The sequence below is a fragment of the Hyla sarda genome, chromosome 2, assembly GCF_029499605.1.
Source record: "Hyla sarda isolate aHylSar1 chromosome 2, aHylSar1.hap1, whole genome shotgun sequence".
Lineage (NCBI taxonomy): Eukaryota > Metazoa > Chordata > Amphibia > Anura > Hylidae > Hyla > Hyla sarda.
Window position 1 is genome coordinate 271,931,187 of NC_079190.1, and position 16,950 is coordinate 271,948,136.

The 16,950-nt window shown below is 39.3% G+C and overlaps 1 protein-coding gene across 1 annotated transcript in view; it reads left to right on the plus strand.

The window, feature by feature from the left end:
• The first annotated feature begins 243 nt into the window (after window positions 1-243).
• GRIK3 (glutamate ionotropic receptor kainate type subunit 3) overlaps window positions 244-16,950 on the plus strand; it is a 669,988-nt gene continuing 653,281 nt past the window's right edge. Inside the window, exon 1 of the mRNA XM_056557135.1 lies at window positions 244-1,099. Within this exon, the coding sequence (XP_056413110.1) occupies window positions 985-1,099 (115 nt within the window). The 5' untranslated portion in view covers window positions 244-984. The remainder of the gene's footprint in view (window positions 1,100-16,950) is intronic.

Sequence of the window (16,950 nt, forward strand, 5' to 3'; positions counted from 1 at the left end):
GAAATGTCATGGTATTATTAATGCTGCTATTTACAATCAGATGGAGCACTTTACAGATGGAGAGCGAAATCCCTATCCTGATGAATAAGAAGCAGTTAGAAACAATAAACCACACCTTCCTCGGCACCTGCAAAACTCCAGATTCATTTTTCTGTGCATGTGTCACCAAGCCAGAAAAAAAAAAAAAATCACAATGCTCATGCCAAGCAAATGCTGGCCGGTTACATATGCCAAATGAGTAGCATCTTTGCGAAAAAGAAATCCACCCTGTGTGATTCCAGCCTTGACTCCCCTGTTTCTGAATGTCCAGGACACTGCTAATAATCCAGTATCACCCTCGTGTTTGTCTCAGTCATTTTCAGTCCTCCCATCCACCCCTAAAGACTACACACAAGTGCAATGAATTGTATTCTCTCACTGAACAAATCACAGTCATGAGATGGTAGCTGCTTTGCATGTGGAGCAGGCAGGCTGCCTGAGTGTGTCTGCCTTTGTCAGTCCAATTCTCTCACTTGTGCTAAATCTCTGAAGCCAAAGACGGAATACACACATATATATATATTTTATTTTTCTCCTACAACTGCAGGATGGCTTTTGCTGCATCTGTATTTCCTTCTTCCCAAGCCCCAGGGAGCTCCTGATCTCTATGTCTGGGATTCCACTCCACAGCTTTGCTAAGGACCAGTTGATAGCATCAATGAGGACTGAATCTAAGCATCTAGTCTCCAGCAGGTGAATGGGACTGGGAGAAGCCGATTCCAGTGGAGAACACATACAGGGAAGCTTTTTTTGTGGTTAGGAGGACAAATATCATCTAACATTTGATTTCAGCTGCTCGGGCTTGGGGATAGTCTGCTAACATGTGCAGTGCAGAGGCATTCAACTGTGACTGTCTTGGGCTATCACTGGAATCTTAAAAAACCAAGAAGGAAGTCCCAGGGAATCCCATATTAACTTAACTTCAGGGGGATTTTGTTTCTAACAATGACACATTACTGGCTCTCTTTTAGGAGTATGGTTTTACAATATTGGGCAGTTTTGCTGTGCTACATCCTCTGGCTTCAGGACTGTCAAGGAATGCCACATGTTATCCGAATAGGTAAGTCCTGCATGCTCTTCTCTTACTTGTTTCTTGACTGCCCTTCAGTGGGGATCAGCTGCAAAGCGTCACTTAAAGCTGTTAATGAAGGGGTTAACAGCTCGTGAGTGCCTTCCGACTGACCAATGCAAACTCAGAACTGAAATGGTCACTCACTCAGGGAAATGGGAATTCTGGGTTTGCTAAGTATGTAGATAGTACATTTCCCTGGCATTTGACTATACCTATTTTGCTGTGCCTTTGCCTTACTGCAGACTATATGAGAGGTCTCTGAGGATATGGCTATGGATTGTAACCGTGCCTGTGTATCTGCATGCAGGTGGATACGTATAATAGGCACGTAAATCATTTTTAGAGCAGTTAAAGCAACGCTCTTTAAAAAAGTTGTGGAGCTGCTGAATAAACCACTTACCTTTACAGAAGGCCACCTGGCACATAGTCTCCCAATGTACATCATGACTACAGTGGGAGCATGATTAAGTATAGTCATCCAGTCTGATATTATGTCACAGCTTTCTATAGGCAGATGTCTAGTCTCTAAACAATGGTAATGGTCTTACCCATTACACTAAGCAGTCTTTCAGATCAACAGTGAATCCTGCTCTCGGTGCTGTCGCCTGCTTAGTGTTGTGTGTACAGAGAACTGTGGTAGTCTGTGATACTGTAAGTCACGCAATTGTTAGCTCTTTCTGAATGAATAACACAAAGTTAATCTGCTGGGAAAGAAGCAAAGTAGTATGCAAGAAGCTTCCCTGCTCAAAATCCTGTTACGGTTGTGGACTGATCTGTCTTTACTTATTGACCTTGGGTGTCTATTAATCTCCTTATTCCCCAAGGACAGGCTCTACCAAATTAGGTTAACATCTGCATTTTATTAGGTACTGAGATAGGACAGTCCTACCTACCTCACTATCTCACGACAACTTATGATGAAGGCTTTGTGTGCAGCCAATGTGAAATCCATCAATAATCTTGAAGAAATGAGTTGGGCTCACAAAGAAATATATATATATATATATATATACACAAAGCAGTGCAAGTGATCTACTTATTGCGACATATATATATATATATATATATATATATATATATATATATATATATATATATATCCGACATGGGCAAAATAGTTAAATGCTGCTCTGTTTATTATACAGTTGTATTGTGCATTTCTTTGTATCCATGTGGATCTTTTATTCCCCCATACCCTATGTTTAAGAAATATTTTTTAGCTTTATTGGGACACTTAATGACTGCAAGGTCCCTATGCAGTGAGATTATTTCTATACTTAAGCCCTTCTCCAGGTGGTCTTCTGTTTATGAAATAGATTTCATCTTAGCCATTACATTTTTAATGTCTTTTACAATGTTGGAAGAAAAAGCGGTTTCAGTAAGTACAAGGAGCAGGTGCTGAAATGAGTTGGCTTTGTAAGTGATCTATTAAGGGAAATTCTAAAGGAAATGCCTTTGACACTTTGTTGAGAGTTTACTAGAATGAATATACTGTGGCATAAAGGTATATAAGGCTAGAGTGTCCTACAAAGTAATAGCAAATACAAAAATGGACACATCACACATCCAAATAGACCAACACTGTGTTTAAGTAATGATGAAGAGCATTTATAATGTGGACGATCCATGGAGGGCTCATTGACTAAGTAAATCTGAATCTACCTACAACAATGATAAGTTACAGTAAATACAAATATTCATTTAATATTGTGACTCATACTCCAGTCTTGGCGCTTATTGAAAAGCCCACTGCAAAATGGGATGCACTGAATTTATGGGAAAAGGCTCTCGCTGCAGCAGGACAGGACAATAGGACAATAGTAGAATAGGATATATTGTCTTCGAAAAAAGAAAAGTATTCTCATGATATATATATATATATATATATATATATATATATATATTCCATTTGACTGGCAGCATATAGTTTATTAATGTGTTGATCAAATGAGAGAAGAGACAGTGATTCATTATTTCTCTACATACAATATGATACATTAGGAAGCCATCCATGTACAGCTCAAGATCTGGCACAATGCTACTGAGATATCGTCAGCTGAGGCCAAAAAGGAAAATGAAATGCTTCAGGCTTATAGTAAACTTGAATTTACCAAGTAGGTCAGAGATCAAATAGGGTTAACATTGTAGCCTACTCTATTAACAGGGCTAGAAAGCTGATCCTTCTACATTTAATAATGTGGATATTTTTCACCCACACAAATATATTTTATTATATAGCATATATACAAAATATATTATATAACAAATAAAGTGCATAAAGGATAAAATAATAAACATACACTCCATACTAGTAGAAGGATAGGAATCCTCATATGCTTTTTTGTTGTTTTAGACAGAGCATTACCAAACCTCCTATATGTTGTCTATAATATATAGTTACTGGTCTTACATATTGCTGCAATCTTGATTTTCCTTAGTAGAATTTGGGGATATTTAAAGATAGAAAAAGTCGCTATATACACTTACATAGGGTCTCACTGTGAATCATGATGGATATTGGTAACAACATTTATTGCTGAGACTATGGCCATAACAGACAGTATTGTATCTCCGTAGCTATCCTGCCACTATTGTATCTCCAGATCTATACTGTGCCTATAGCAGTGTAGATGCCTATCTGTACTGCCACTATAGTAGACGTTGGTATTTCTACAGTTGGATGAAATGATGAAGAGCAGGACTGAATGGGATTGTGTTCATGACTGTCTTGTCTTTGGACTCTTGTAAGCTGTGATACATTAAAGCCAAGCTATAGGAAAGAAGATCCCTGATGGATTTGGTACATTGTGACACCTTAACCTGTGGAGTTTAGCAGTCCCACTAAGAACACATTTGGTGTATAATGCGTAATCTCTTCTGTACTAGGACTTACAAGCAATGCCCTGTAGAAACACAATTCTTCCTTCCTATATAAAATGGAATCTCCAATAAAGGGCATATCCCATTTAATAGAAAAATAGTCAGACTTAGTCAGACACTTTGAAATGATGTGTTCTCTATCATGCTTTACATTTAATGACTTTCAATTCATATTTTTGATATTTTAGGGCTTATTTCTCCCATCCGGCTCTCTCTGTCCAGACGGTATTATCTACTATATTGCTTTTCCTTTAATGCCCACCATAAACATTATCTTTACAACCTAGGCTTTTGCTCCTCTGGCAATTCTCTTGTTCTTTATTATGTTCATAGATGAGCACAAGCACTGTCCAGGTGATGTTATTCGAATTATTAGTTCATAAAGGGTTAATGTTCACTTAAAGGGCAAAAACTTAAATGATGATAAAATAAAGGTAACATCAATCTATCTGTCTATCTATAAAATTATTTGTAACTTTCTATCTATCTATCAATCTATCTATATCTATCTATCTATCTATCTATTTATCTATTTGTATCTATCTATCTATCTATATCTATCTATTTGTAACAATCCATCTTTCTATCCATCTGTATCTCCCTCTATTTAACTCATATCTATTCATTTATCTGTATATCTATCTCATATGCTTCTGTGTCACTCTAACTCTCTCTCTCTCTCTCTCTCTCTCTCTCTCTCTCTCTGTCCCATCTATCTATCTATTCTTATTATTATTATTATTATTTTATTAATAATAATAAAAAAAATGTGGGAAGCTTTATCTTTACTTAATAAAGCAAGGTAAAGTCTTGCCAAATTTAAAGATTGTGAAAAAGGGTCATGTCTTCATGGCCATTGGAAATTGGAACAAGAATTTTCTTTTTTAGAAACATACTTTTTCTATACATTTTTAGACTCTGGAATAGGAATTATTCTTTTCATGTAATGTTTTTTGGTTGATTCAGTTCTCTTCTACTGTAAATATTCCTTATTTTACTATTAAGTAATTGTTGCACATCAACTATATTATGTCTTGAACATTTTCAACATGGGTAGCACCAGGTGGCCTACACACCGCTATCAGATCAGCCAACATATTAAAGGCCTGTGTCAGGATACCCAGCAGCTGAGCTTCTGATGTTCACCATCCTCTCCCAGCGTGATCATTAGCTCTGGCAACCAATTTAAAGTTGCTAAATGAACAGTGTTTTGTCACAGACTACAGAGAGAAAAGTAAGGTAAAGCCTAGGTAGAATCCGGCAGCGCAGTAAAGCCTGGAACCACTGACTCACACATTAGGCCAATTTATCACAACTTAGTAAAGCAACACCTTACATTTTACTATATACTGTATCTATGGTTCCTGTATATCAGGAGCAGTTTCATTACAACTGACAACTTTGGCAGGTCAATAGGATGAACTGTACTCAAGACAATGTAAAAAATAATTTCAAGAAAAATAAGGATTTCCTATGTGGGTGGCCATCTGGTGGCTACATAGTAAAAAAAAAAAAAATAAAGAAATCTATTACACCAATTCTAAATATTCCATGCTGTATAATGCAAGGTTTTCTAAGAAATATATGAGGGGCACTATTGATAGGTTATAGGATATACAACCTATGGGGCTCTGCTCTGTTATGGTCCAAAGGTAAGAGTATTTCATTTGTCCTTATTGACGGAACAATGAATGTCTTGTGTAAGTGATTGAGAGGGACACTACTTACTATATGGTTAATTTACCATACATAATGTAACGTGTGCATATAAAAGTATAAAACAGTAGGTTTTGGATCCCACCTTTGTTTGGATTATTGAATAGGTCGCAGTAGGGTTTTTATCTATTATTAAGAACAAATGAATGACTCTGGGTAGTGAAGGCTCAGGTATTTTTCTAAGACTCTAGAGTGACCCTATAAATGGCTATTTCTTCCTGTAAACTGTATTCTACAGATTAAACCACTATATTTTTGAAGTTCGTACAAAATGCTTTATTTTATTTTACATGTTGTTTATGTTTCCTCAATGTATTCAGCTCTAGTAGTCATCATTACATTTCATTCCATCATGTACTAATTCTGTGGTTGGAAATTAATGTAGCATGTGGTTAAAGAGCGGACATTTCAATTCATGCTTCTGACATACTTGATCATAGTGCCAAGTTAGAATGTTAGAGCTTTGGATCTTGGCATTGGTCCATTTGGCATATGCCCAACAAATGCATAACACAGCTCCACAAATAAAAAGCTAAGTGGCATGTGATAAATGCAAGAGGTCAAGGAAGAAGAAGACAAGGAGGAAAATAGAAAAGGAAAACATACGATTAACCCATATAGATGGGAATCAGATGTGAGCATACAGATGTCTAGGAAACTTTCAATAATCACCTTACAAGGCCAAACTATCTTCAGACCATAGTAGTAAGTATTAAAAAAGCCAATTACGAAATAAAAAATTGAAATGTTAAATAAGTATGGACCAAAGCAAATTCTAGCCTTCCATTCCTATTTTTATGACATATCCTTAAATAATTATTTTAATAAATGTGACTGACACAAGTTGGACTGATAGAGTAGTATCAATGTTTGACTCATTATAACAGACCACTGAAGGGTCAACAGAGTGACATAAACCGAACAATCGCAATGTAACCACTCAATACACATTACGACGCGACATTAATTTCAATGGTTTATGAGCACTCTCCTCATCCTATATTATTAATACGTATTGGTCTGTAAAGCTAAGTACCAACCACATGCTTACTGCATTAACTTCAACAGTGTGACTCTGTACTCTGTACAAAATCCATTTCCCAAATGTGATGTATCCCCGACGTTCACTAAACCACTTGTCTAAAGCCATTTGCTTTTAGCTGGAAAAACCCCAAACATATTGATTTTCATTCAGGATCTGTCTGCCTCTACACTAGCACATGTATACAGGAATCTCCTAGAGACACAGTGACTGCAAGCTACCCGCAGTGGCACAATCAGTAAGAATGTCAGCTTAGAGGGCAGTCGAAGGTTAAAATTTAGCGTGTGGAAGACCAGAAAGAGGTTTTCCCCCTCAAGGAGGCCCATACTAATTGTAGAGACGTTTTATCCACTTATTTAATGGTTAATGTGCGTCTTTAATTTTATTTAAAGCAATAGAAGAATGAAATATAATAATAATTGTTGTAATTATAATAATAATTGGTCTAAAAATAATATTTGTTGTTATGATGATTATAATAATAATAATAATAATGATAGTTTTTATTATTATTACTATGATTTTACAATCAATACAGATAATTTATTTTCCACCTATAGCTATAAAGACTATGTGTCCTCGTGTAGGCCCATTTTTCTTGACAAAAAAACATATAATTTCTATCTGTCTTAGCACAAAATCTAATGCTAGCGTTTTCTTGGCAGTGATGAAAAAATGTTGTCAACAAGGGATATCAAAGTAATGGCATAGAGTGGAGGGGTTTTACAGGGTCATTGCCTCCCTTAGGTGTTGAAGGAACGTGTAGTTCAGCCTAACACAAGCAGACGGCAAGCGGGAGCTTCTCCCTGCTGCCAAAGTGCTTACATATTTATGCAGGATTACATGAGGATGGTGTTGGAGGTTGGTGGCCAGACGTAGCTTGGCAGAGGGTCTGAAGGTACTGTGATTGTGTGTTTGACTTACCTTCTGTATCAGAGTTACATGTATTAGGTTTTACTGCACCAAATAGATAGCAATAAAAAGCTTGATGTAATTCTATATTGTCATAAAGGCTGAAAACCCATTGCTCGGTAGCCTCCATCACCTTGGGGCTTCAACCATACTGTCCTCTCCAGCCTATCCAGCAGGTTGCAAATCATTTTAAATATGTGGAAGAAGGTGCTTTTATACAGCTTTTACTAATATACAGTACATATGAGGATAAGAGATCTATTTTTGTGTCTGAACGACTTCTTAGAAGAAATCTGGTGATCGAACATTGCGGGGGAGATTTATCAAAACCTGTCCAGAGGAAAAGTTGCTCAGTTGCCCATAGCAACCAATCAGATCGCTTCTTCCATTTTTGAAAGGGCCTCTGAAAAATGAAAGAAGGGATCTGATTGGTTGCTATGGGCAACTCAGAAACTTTTCCTCTGGACAGGTTTTGATAAATCTCCCCCTGCATGTTTATTTGCATAGGGGAACTAGAATCTGCCGAAAACTTTAAAGGGGCACTCCAGTGGAAAACAAATTTTTACACATGAACTGGTGCCAGAATTTACAAAACAGATTTGTAAATTATTTTACTAGTTTACTAATAAAAAATCTTAATCCTTCAAGTACTTATCAGCTGCTGTATACTACAGAGGAAGTTGTATTTCTTTCTGGAGTTCTTTACAGTCTGACCATAGTGCTGACACCTCTGTCCATATCAGGAACTGTCCAGAGTACAAGCAAATCCCCATAGCAAATCTATCCTGCTCTGGACAGTTCCTGATATGAACAGAGAGCACTGTGGTCAGACTGAAAAGAGCTCTAGAAAGAAAAGAAATTCCTCTGTAGCATACAGCAGCTAAGTACTGGATGGATTACGATTTTTAAATAGAAGTAATTTACAAAACTGTTTAACTTTCTGGCACCAGTTGATTTGAAAAAATATGTTTTCCACCGTAGTACCCCTTTAACAAGGCTTATCTTTTGGGTGCACACAGGATTAGACATGTTAAAATCCAAGATGTTCCTCCAACAGCAAGGAACCAAGGGGATGCTCACATACTCATTAAAGGGGTACTCCGGTGAAAGCCTTTTTTTTCTTTTAAATCAACTGGTGGCCGAAAGTTAAACATATTTGTAAATTACTTCTATTAAAAAATCTTAATCCTTCCTGTACTTATTAGCTGCTGAATACTACAGAGGAAATTCTTTTCTTTTTGGAATGCTCTCTGATGACATCACGAGCACAGTTCTCTCTGCTGACGTTATAATAATAATAACGCTTTATTTATTGTTGTCCTTAGTGGGATTTGAATCCAAGTCCCCAGCACTGCAAGGCAGTAGTGCTAACCACTGAGCCACCATGCTGCCCTTAGTATACATCTGCTATGCACGGTTGCTAAAATGGACAGAGATATCAGCAGAGAGCACTGTGCTTGTGATGTCATCAGTGTTCCAAAAAGAAAGGAATTTCCTCTGTAGCATTCAGCAGCTAATAAGTACTGGAAGGATTAAGATTTTTTAATAGAAGTAATTTACAAATATGTTTAACTTTCTGCCACCAGTTGATTTAAGAGAAAAAAGGATTTCACCGGAGTACCCCTTTAAAATGTGTTTCAGATACTCTGAATAACTGTATAATAGTTAAATCTGGTTATCAACACATAATAAGACACTGTTATTAGGGAGAACTCTCCATAAAACATTTTCAGAATGATCTCAGAGTCTTCTTACAATGCAATGGTAGCACTTGCGGCTAGAGATTGCAATTCTGAATTGCAGATGGGACCTGAACTAGCTTCTTTAAACAGTGGCAAAATTTGGGCTGCATGGGGCTTAAAGGGGTACTCCCGTGGAAAACTTTTTTTTTTTAAATCAACTGGTGCCAGAAAGTTAAACAGATTTGTAAATCACTTCTATTAAAAAATCTTAATCATTCCAGTACTTTTTAGGGGCTGTATACTAAAGAGAAATCCAAAAAAGAAATGCATTTCCTCTCATGTCATGACCACAGTGCTCTCTGCTGACCTCTGCTCTCCATTTTAGGAACTGTCCAGAGTAGCATATGTTTGCTATGGGGATTTTCTCCTACACTGGACAGTTCCTGAAATGGACAGCAGAGGTCAGCATAGAGCTCTGTGGCCATGACATCAGAGGAAATGCATTTCTTTTTGGATTTCTCTTTCGTATACAGCCCCTAAAAAGTACTGGAAGGTTTAAGATTTTTTAATAGAAGTGATTTACAAATCTGTTTAATTTTCTGACACCAGTTGATCTAAAAAAAAAAATAGTTTTCCACGGGAGTACCCCTTCAAAGCAACAATGCCGGGTCCCTCCTGGTACGTTACAACAGTGGCCTCCAAACTGTGGGCCTCCAGATGTTGCAAAACTACAGCTCTCAGCATGCCCGGACAGCCAACGGCTGTCCGGGCATGCTGAGAGTTGTAGTTTTGCAATGTCTGGAAGGGCACAGTTTGGAGACCACTATTGTAAAGTACCAGGATTGGTGTCTTGCGTTAACAAGGCAATGTCTAGACAGAATATCACTGTTGCCCATCTACAACTGTAAGAAGTATAAGGCTATGTTCACTCGACAGAATTTCTTCTATTCCCCTCACATTCCATTTTCCTTTTTGTGGATTTCTGCTTGTTTTCCACTTTCTCTTTCCTTTTTTGCAGAACACACAGATTCTGGCCGGAATTCAGAGTCCCCATTGACTTCAACAGAATTCCGCAAAATTTTAAGGAGTACTTCCCGTGGAAACCTTTTTTTTTTTTTAATCAACTGGTGCCAGAAAGTTAGACAGATTTGTAAATAATTTCTATTAAAAAATCTTAATCCTTCCAGTACTTTTTAGGGGCTGTATAGTAAAGAAAAATGACCACAGTGCTCTCTGCTGACATCTGCTGTCCATTTTAGGAACTGTCCAGAGCAGGAGAAAATCCCCATAGCAAACATATGCTGCTCGGGACAGTTCCTAAAATGGACAGCAGAGGTCAGCAGAGAGCACTGTGGTCATGACATCAGAGGAAATGCATTTCTTTTTTGGATTTCTCTTTAGTATACAGCCCCTAAAAAGTACTGGAAGGATTAAGATTTTTTTTTTATAGAAGTGATTTACAAATCTGTTTAACTTTCTGGCACCAGTTGATTTAAATAAAAAAAAAAGTTTTCCACGGGAGTACCCCTTTAACCCCTTAAGGACCAAGGACGTACTGGTACGTCCTTGGTCCTGCTCTCCCGATATAACGCGGGGTTACACAGTAACCCCGCGTCATATCACAGCGGGCCCGGCGTCATAGTGAAGCCGGGACCCGCCTCTAATAGCGCGCAGCGCCGATCGCGGCGCCGTGCGCTATTAACCCTTTAGCCGCGCGCTCAGAGCTGAGCCGCGCGGCTAAAAGTGAAAGTGAAAGTTCCCGACTAGCTCAGTCGGGCTGTTCGGGATAGCCGCGGCTAATCGCGGCATCCCGAACAGCTGACAGGACAGCGGGAGGGCCCCTTCCTGCCTCCTCGCTGTCCGATCGCCGAATGACTGCTCAGTGCCTGAGATCCAGGCATGAGCAGTCATGCGGCAGAATCGTTGATCACTGGTTTATTATGAGAAACCAGTGATCAATGATGAAGATCAGTGTGTGCAGTGTTATAGGTCCCTATGGGACCTATAACACTGCAAAAAAAAAGTGAAAAAAAAAGTGAATAAAGATCATTTAACTCCTCCCCTATTAAAAGTTTGAATCACCCCCCTTTTCCAATAAAAAAAAAACACAGTGTAAATAAAAATAAAAATAAACATATGTGGTATCACCTCGTGCGGAAATGTCCGAATTATAAAAATATATCGTTAATTAAACCGCACGGTCAATGGCGTGCGCGCAAAAAAATTCCAAAGTCCAAAATAGTGCATTTTTGGTCAAGTGCATTTTTGAATAAAAAGTGATCAATAAGTCCTATCTATGCAAAAATGGTACCGTTAAAAACTTCAGATCACGGCGCAAAAAAATGAGCCCTCATACCACCCCATACACGGAAAAATAAAAAGTTATAGGGGTCAGAAGATGACAATTTTAAACGTATTAATTTTCCTGCATGTAGTTATGATTTTTTCCAGAAGTCCGACAAAATCAAACCTATATAAGTAGGGTATCATTTTAATTGTATGGACCTACAGAATACATATCAGGTGTCATTTTTACCGAAAAATGTACTACGTAGAAACGGAAGCCCCCAAAAGTTACAAAACAGGGTTTTTTTTTTCAATTTTGTCGCACAATGATTTTTTTTCCTGCTTCACCATAGATTTTTGGGCAAAATGACTGATGTCATTACAAAGTAGAATTGGTGGCGCAAAAAATAAGCCATCATATGGATTTTTAGGTGTAAATGTGAAAGAGTTATGATTTTTTAAAGGCAAGGAGCAAAAAACGAAAATGCAAAAACGGAAAAACCTCCGGTCCTTAAGGGGTTAAAGTCCATTTCAATGTTTTTGCAGAGTACGGAATGCAGGATTTCCGTTGTAGAAATTCTGCCATGTGAATTGGACAGCAGAATCCCAATTCAACCCAATGTGCAGTGAATTTCCAAGCGGAATTTTCCGGTGGAATGTTCGTGAACAAAACCTTAGGTCTGCATTCAGTTTAAAAAAAAAAAAAAAGTGGATACAAAAGGAATGTGAAATGGAAGAAAAAGCTTATTTTTTTTTTCTTGCTAGATCCTGGCTAATAAAAAAAATGCATAAAAAAAAACATGTATGTGTCACCATAAAAAAATGTTCTTATTTGTTCCAGAAATTGTGGAGAAAGTGGTGAAGTGATTACTTTATGATTGTACATTGCTGTATGGATCAATAACCTGCATCTATAGCTCTGCCTGTAGGACAGTAGAAGATGCCGGCCCCATTCATCCATAGCTCTCTATTATGACTGTAATCACAAGAAGGCGTTAACCTTGTAATAGCAGATTGCGCCAGAACTTCACGTATAGATTGGTGTTCCTTTATTGTACATTGATGTAATGATCCGCATTCTGAAATGGTGTTTTAGATTTCTGAAGTTCAAAAAAGCCGAATATGTGGCCGGGGATAAGTGTTTCTCACCACTGGGAAAGGAAGGATTTTGACAAACTGAAGGGGTGAACTATGTATTGTTGGTGATGACCTGTGGGTCATGAGGCGGCTGTATGACTATATTGGGACATGCAGAATATCTCCTGGAAAGTTCCCTAGAGGTTTCCCATAAATGAGCGGCTTTACTTATCTGTAATTAGCAGCCGCTGTTCCTGCGCCAGCGATCGGTCCGAGCTCTCTGTGCTCCTCTCAACCTCATACTGACCTCCTGACCCCACTACCCAGCTTATATTTACTTCATTTTCCTATGGGTCCATTAAAAACTCTCATAATCCCTTTCCTGTTGTCGCCTTGTCGGCTGACCTCATCTTTTCATCTATTTATACGGATGGATACAAGCAATCATTTCTATCCAATTCTTACGATTAAAGAAACATATCCATCTGGTAAGTGAGGGTCCTAAATTGTGGAACCCAGTTGGCCCCCGACATGTGGTTCGCCTTAGCTACAGGCAGGGAATAAATGGAATGGTAACAACCTATGTGATGTCATGTCTGCATGCAGATAGAGCCTGCGCAGTCTTCTACGCTGCAATTCTGAAGAGGCAGAATGGCATCCTGGTAGCGGGGTTAGTTATTATTATTTATTTATTTATTTAATTTTTTTTCCCCACAATGCAGGGTACACACTAAAGGGAGCACAGTGAGGGGTGCAAGTGGCATTAATACTAGAGATAAACGAATTTACAGTGATTCGATTTGTCACGAACTTCTCGGCTCAGCAGTTGCTGACTTTAGCCTGCATAAAATAGTTCAGCTTTCAGGTGCTCTGGTGGGCTGGAAAAGGTGGATACAGTCCTAGGAGAGAGTCTCCAGCCCACTGGAGCACCTGAAAGCTGAACTAATTTATGCAGAATAAAGTCAGCAACTGCCGAGCCGAGAAGTCCGTGATGAATCGAATCACTGGAAGTTTGCTCATCTCTAATTAATACCATGAGGGAGGACTCAATTATGGGCACAGGGGGCATTATTGCTGTTATTATTTATTATTATTATTAATAATAATAATAAAATAGGCACAGTGAGGGGCAATATTACAGAGAGATGGCACAGTGAGGGGTACAGGGAGAATTCATTCTGAGAGAGAGGCACAAAGTGCACTCTTACTGAAAAGTGGGCACAGTTTTATGTACAGGGGGCATTTTTACTAAAAAGAAAGCACAGTAAGGGGCACAGGAGGCATTATTATTAAGAAGAGGGAACAGTGAGGGGCACAGGGGCAATAGTACTGAGAGGGGGAACAGTGATGTGCACAGAGGGCATTATTACTGAGAGGGGGAACAGTGATGTGCACAGAGGGCATTATTACTGAGAGGGGGAACAGTGATGTGCACAGAGGGCAGTATTACTGAGAGGGGGAACAGTGATGTGCACAGAGGGCATTATTACTGAGAGGGGGAACAGTGATGTGCACAGAGGGCATTATTACTGAGAGGGGGAACAGTGATGTGCACAGAGGGCAGTATTACTGAGAGGGGGAACAGTGATGTGCACAGAGGGCATTATTACTGAGAGGGGGAACAGTGATGTGAACAGAGGGCAGTATTACTGAGAGGGGGAACAGTGATGTGCACAGAGGGCAGTATTACTGAGAGTGGTCCACAGTGAACAGTACAGAGGGCTATGTTACTGAGAGGGTAGCACAGTAAACATCACAGGAGGCATTATTACTTAGTGAGGATCACAGATAGCATTATTACTGAGTAGGGGGACCAGGTGGCATTAATACTGTAAGGGGCACTGATTTCATGGTAGCACAAATAGGGCAATTGTACTGACTGGGGGTTCAACTGAGGTATTAATAGTGATTGGGAGCACCGTGGAAATATTAATAATACTGTATTAATAATAAGTGAGGAAATAATATGGCCATTAATACTGATAAGGGCACGGCAGTGACATTAATAGTAAGTTGTGGCCCAGTGTGGACATGAATACTGATTGGGGACAAAGTGGAAGCAATAATACTAAGTGGGGGGGGGGGGGCACAGTGGGGACATTAGGTACGTGTGGTCTTAGTGTGGAGGGATGATTTGTCCCTTGTATGTGCATCACTGGTTTATTTAGAGACATTAGTGGTTACAAAAGAGCAAACAATTTAGGAAATAAATAGGGTAACATGTATATATCTATAGGTGCAGGTTTTAGTTTGATATACATGGACAGGGTACTGAGGAGGTGCTGTATTTACATCTATCATGTTCTAAAGGTTGTGCTGTCATTTCTTTCTTAGGATTGTGTTAGCTCAGAGAGGCGGCAAAACACATATCTTGGGGCTTGTGCCCCTGATATTTTTAGACCCTAGCAAGTCCCCTGATAACGGAATAACTTGTACAAAGAACATATCCATTGTGATTTAATGATATATTGCTGCAGGTGACTAAGTCAGCTTTTACTGCAATAACTAACTGAGCTCGTAGACGGAAGTGCCTTTCGTTAGATGTCAGTATAAAAACACAAGCTAAGCCTTAGCATCATTCCAGGAAAACTTTCTAGAATTTAACATTGAAGAGATGCAGTATAAATAGATCACTCTCAAATTTATAGCTCTGTAAATATGTTTTAGCTCTGCTGGTTTATGTGGTCATAGTGACAGCTTTCCGCCAGTAGAGGGCAGTATATCATACCAAGATCGCACGAACATGAGATTGCAGTACTGTGAATATCCCCATTGCATTACCTTATAATAAATAAGCTATACTTTCCAAGCCATTCAAGAGATATGGACTGGGTAAAAAGAAACCGTGATATATAGTGATAATAAATTAGAAGGAAGGAGATAAACAGAAAGCGGGAACACGGCAATGTAAAATATAATATCAGTGGTGTTGTCATCTTTTTTTCCCCTAAACTTTAATATTACACAAGTAAAGTGTTTTCTCATATAAAGGATAAACTGTATTTTTCACCGCATAAGACGCACTTTTTCTTCCCCAAAACTGGGGGGGAAAAGTTGGTGCGTCTTATACGGCGAATACACACCTATCGCGGCGGTCCCTGTGGCCATCAACGGCCGGGACCCGCGGCTAATACAGGACATCACCGATCGCGGTGATGCCCTGTATTAACCCTTCAGACGCGGCGATCAAAGCTGACCGCCCCGTCTGAAGCGAAAGTGACACTAACCCAGCTGCACCGGGAGGGACCTTACCTTACTTTACCTTACCCCTGTGTCTGCTCCGTGCCTGGATCCCCTGCATGGCCGACGCTCTCCTTCGTTGTCATCACGTCGTCGCGCACGCCGACCCGTCATCCAATAGGAGCGGCGTGCGTAGCGACGTGATGGCGGCGATGGAGAGCGGCAGCGGAGAGCGAGGATACCGGGCAGCAGAGACGTTCCGGAGCGACGGGGACACCCCGGGGACGCGGCGACAGCGATGGAGGGTGACATCCAGGGCAGCAGTGACTGGTCCGGAGCGGCGGGGACACGTGAGTATTATCTCCTATCCAGTGGTCTTCAACCTGCGGACCTCCAGATGTTGCAAAACTACAACTCCTGGCATGCCTGGACAGCCGTTGGTCCGCTGGTTAAAGATCACTGTGACCTATACATTGTATTCTAGATTTTCCTCATTTAAAATAGGGCGCGTCTTATATGCCGGAGCGTCCTATAGGGCGAAAAATACGGTATATGGAAAATCAAGCACATACCTCTTTTGAAGCCCACAAAGCTGTAATCTGTCCTTTGGATATTTAAGGGAAGGTGACAAATGCTGCGCTCTATATTGGTCATAACAATTATTTACACTATTAGTCTGAATGGTCGGAGTGTCCTCAGCTGCACTTCTCTTCTTACTTCATAGCCTTAAACTGTAAAGAGGGGAGGCAAGGCATAAGGACTCACAAAGCTGGACGTACTGTAATAAAAGCATGTTTAAAGCTGAAAGTGGAAAATATAGGAAACACAGTAGAACAAGATATAATACAATTAAGAAGCGTTATTAGTTTTTATTTGTCAATATTTTGTATTATGTTTGAGATTTATCCACACTGTACATACAATTCCTATTCTTATGTAGAGCTCATATACCAGTCAATTGTTAAACCATAAAGCTATACAGGGATGGGTCCAGAATACAGTCAGAAATTACTGGTTGATTAATTAATTATTTTATTTATTTACTCATTCATTCATTCACTCAT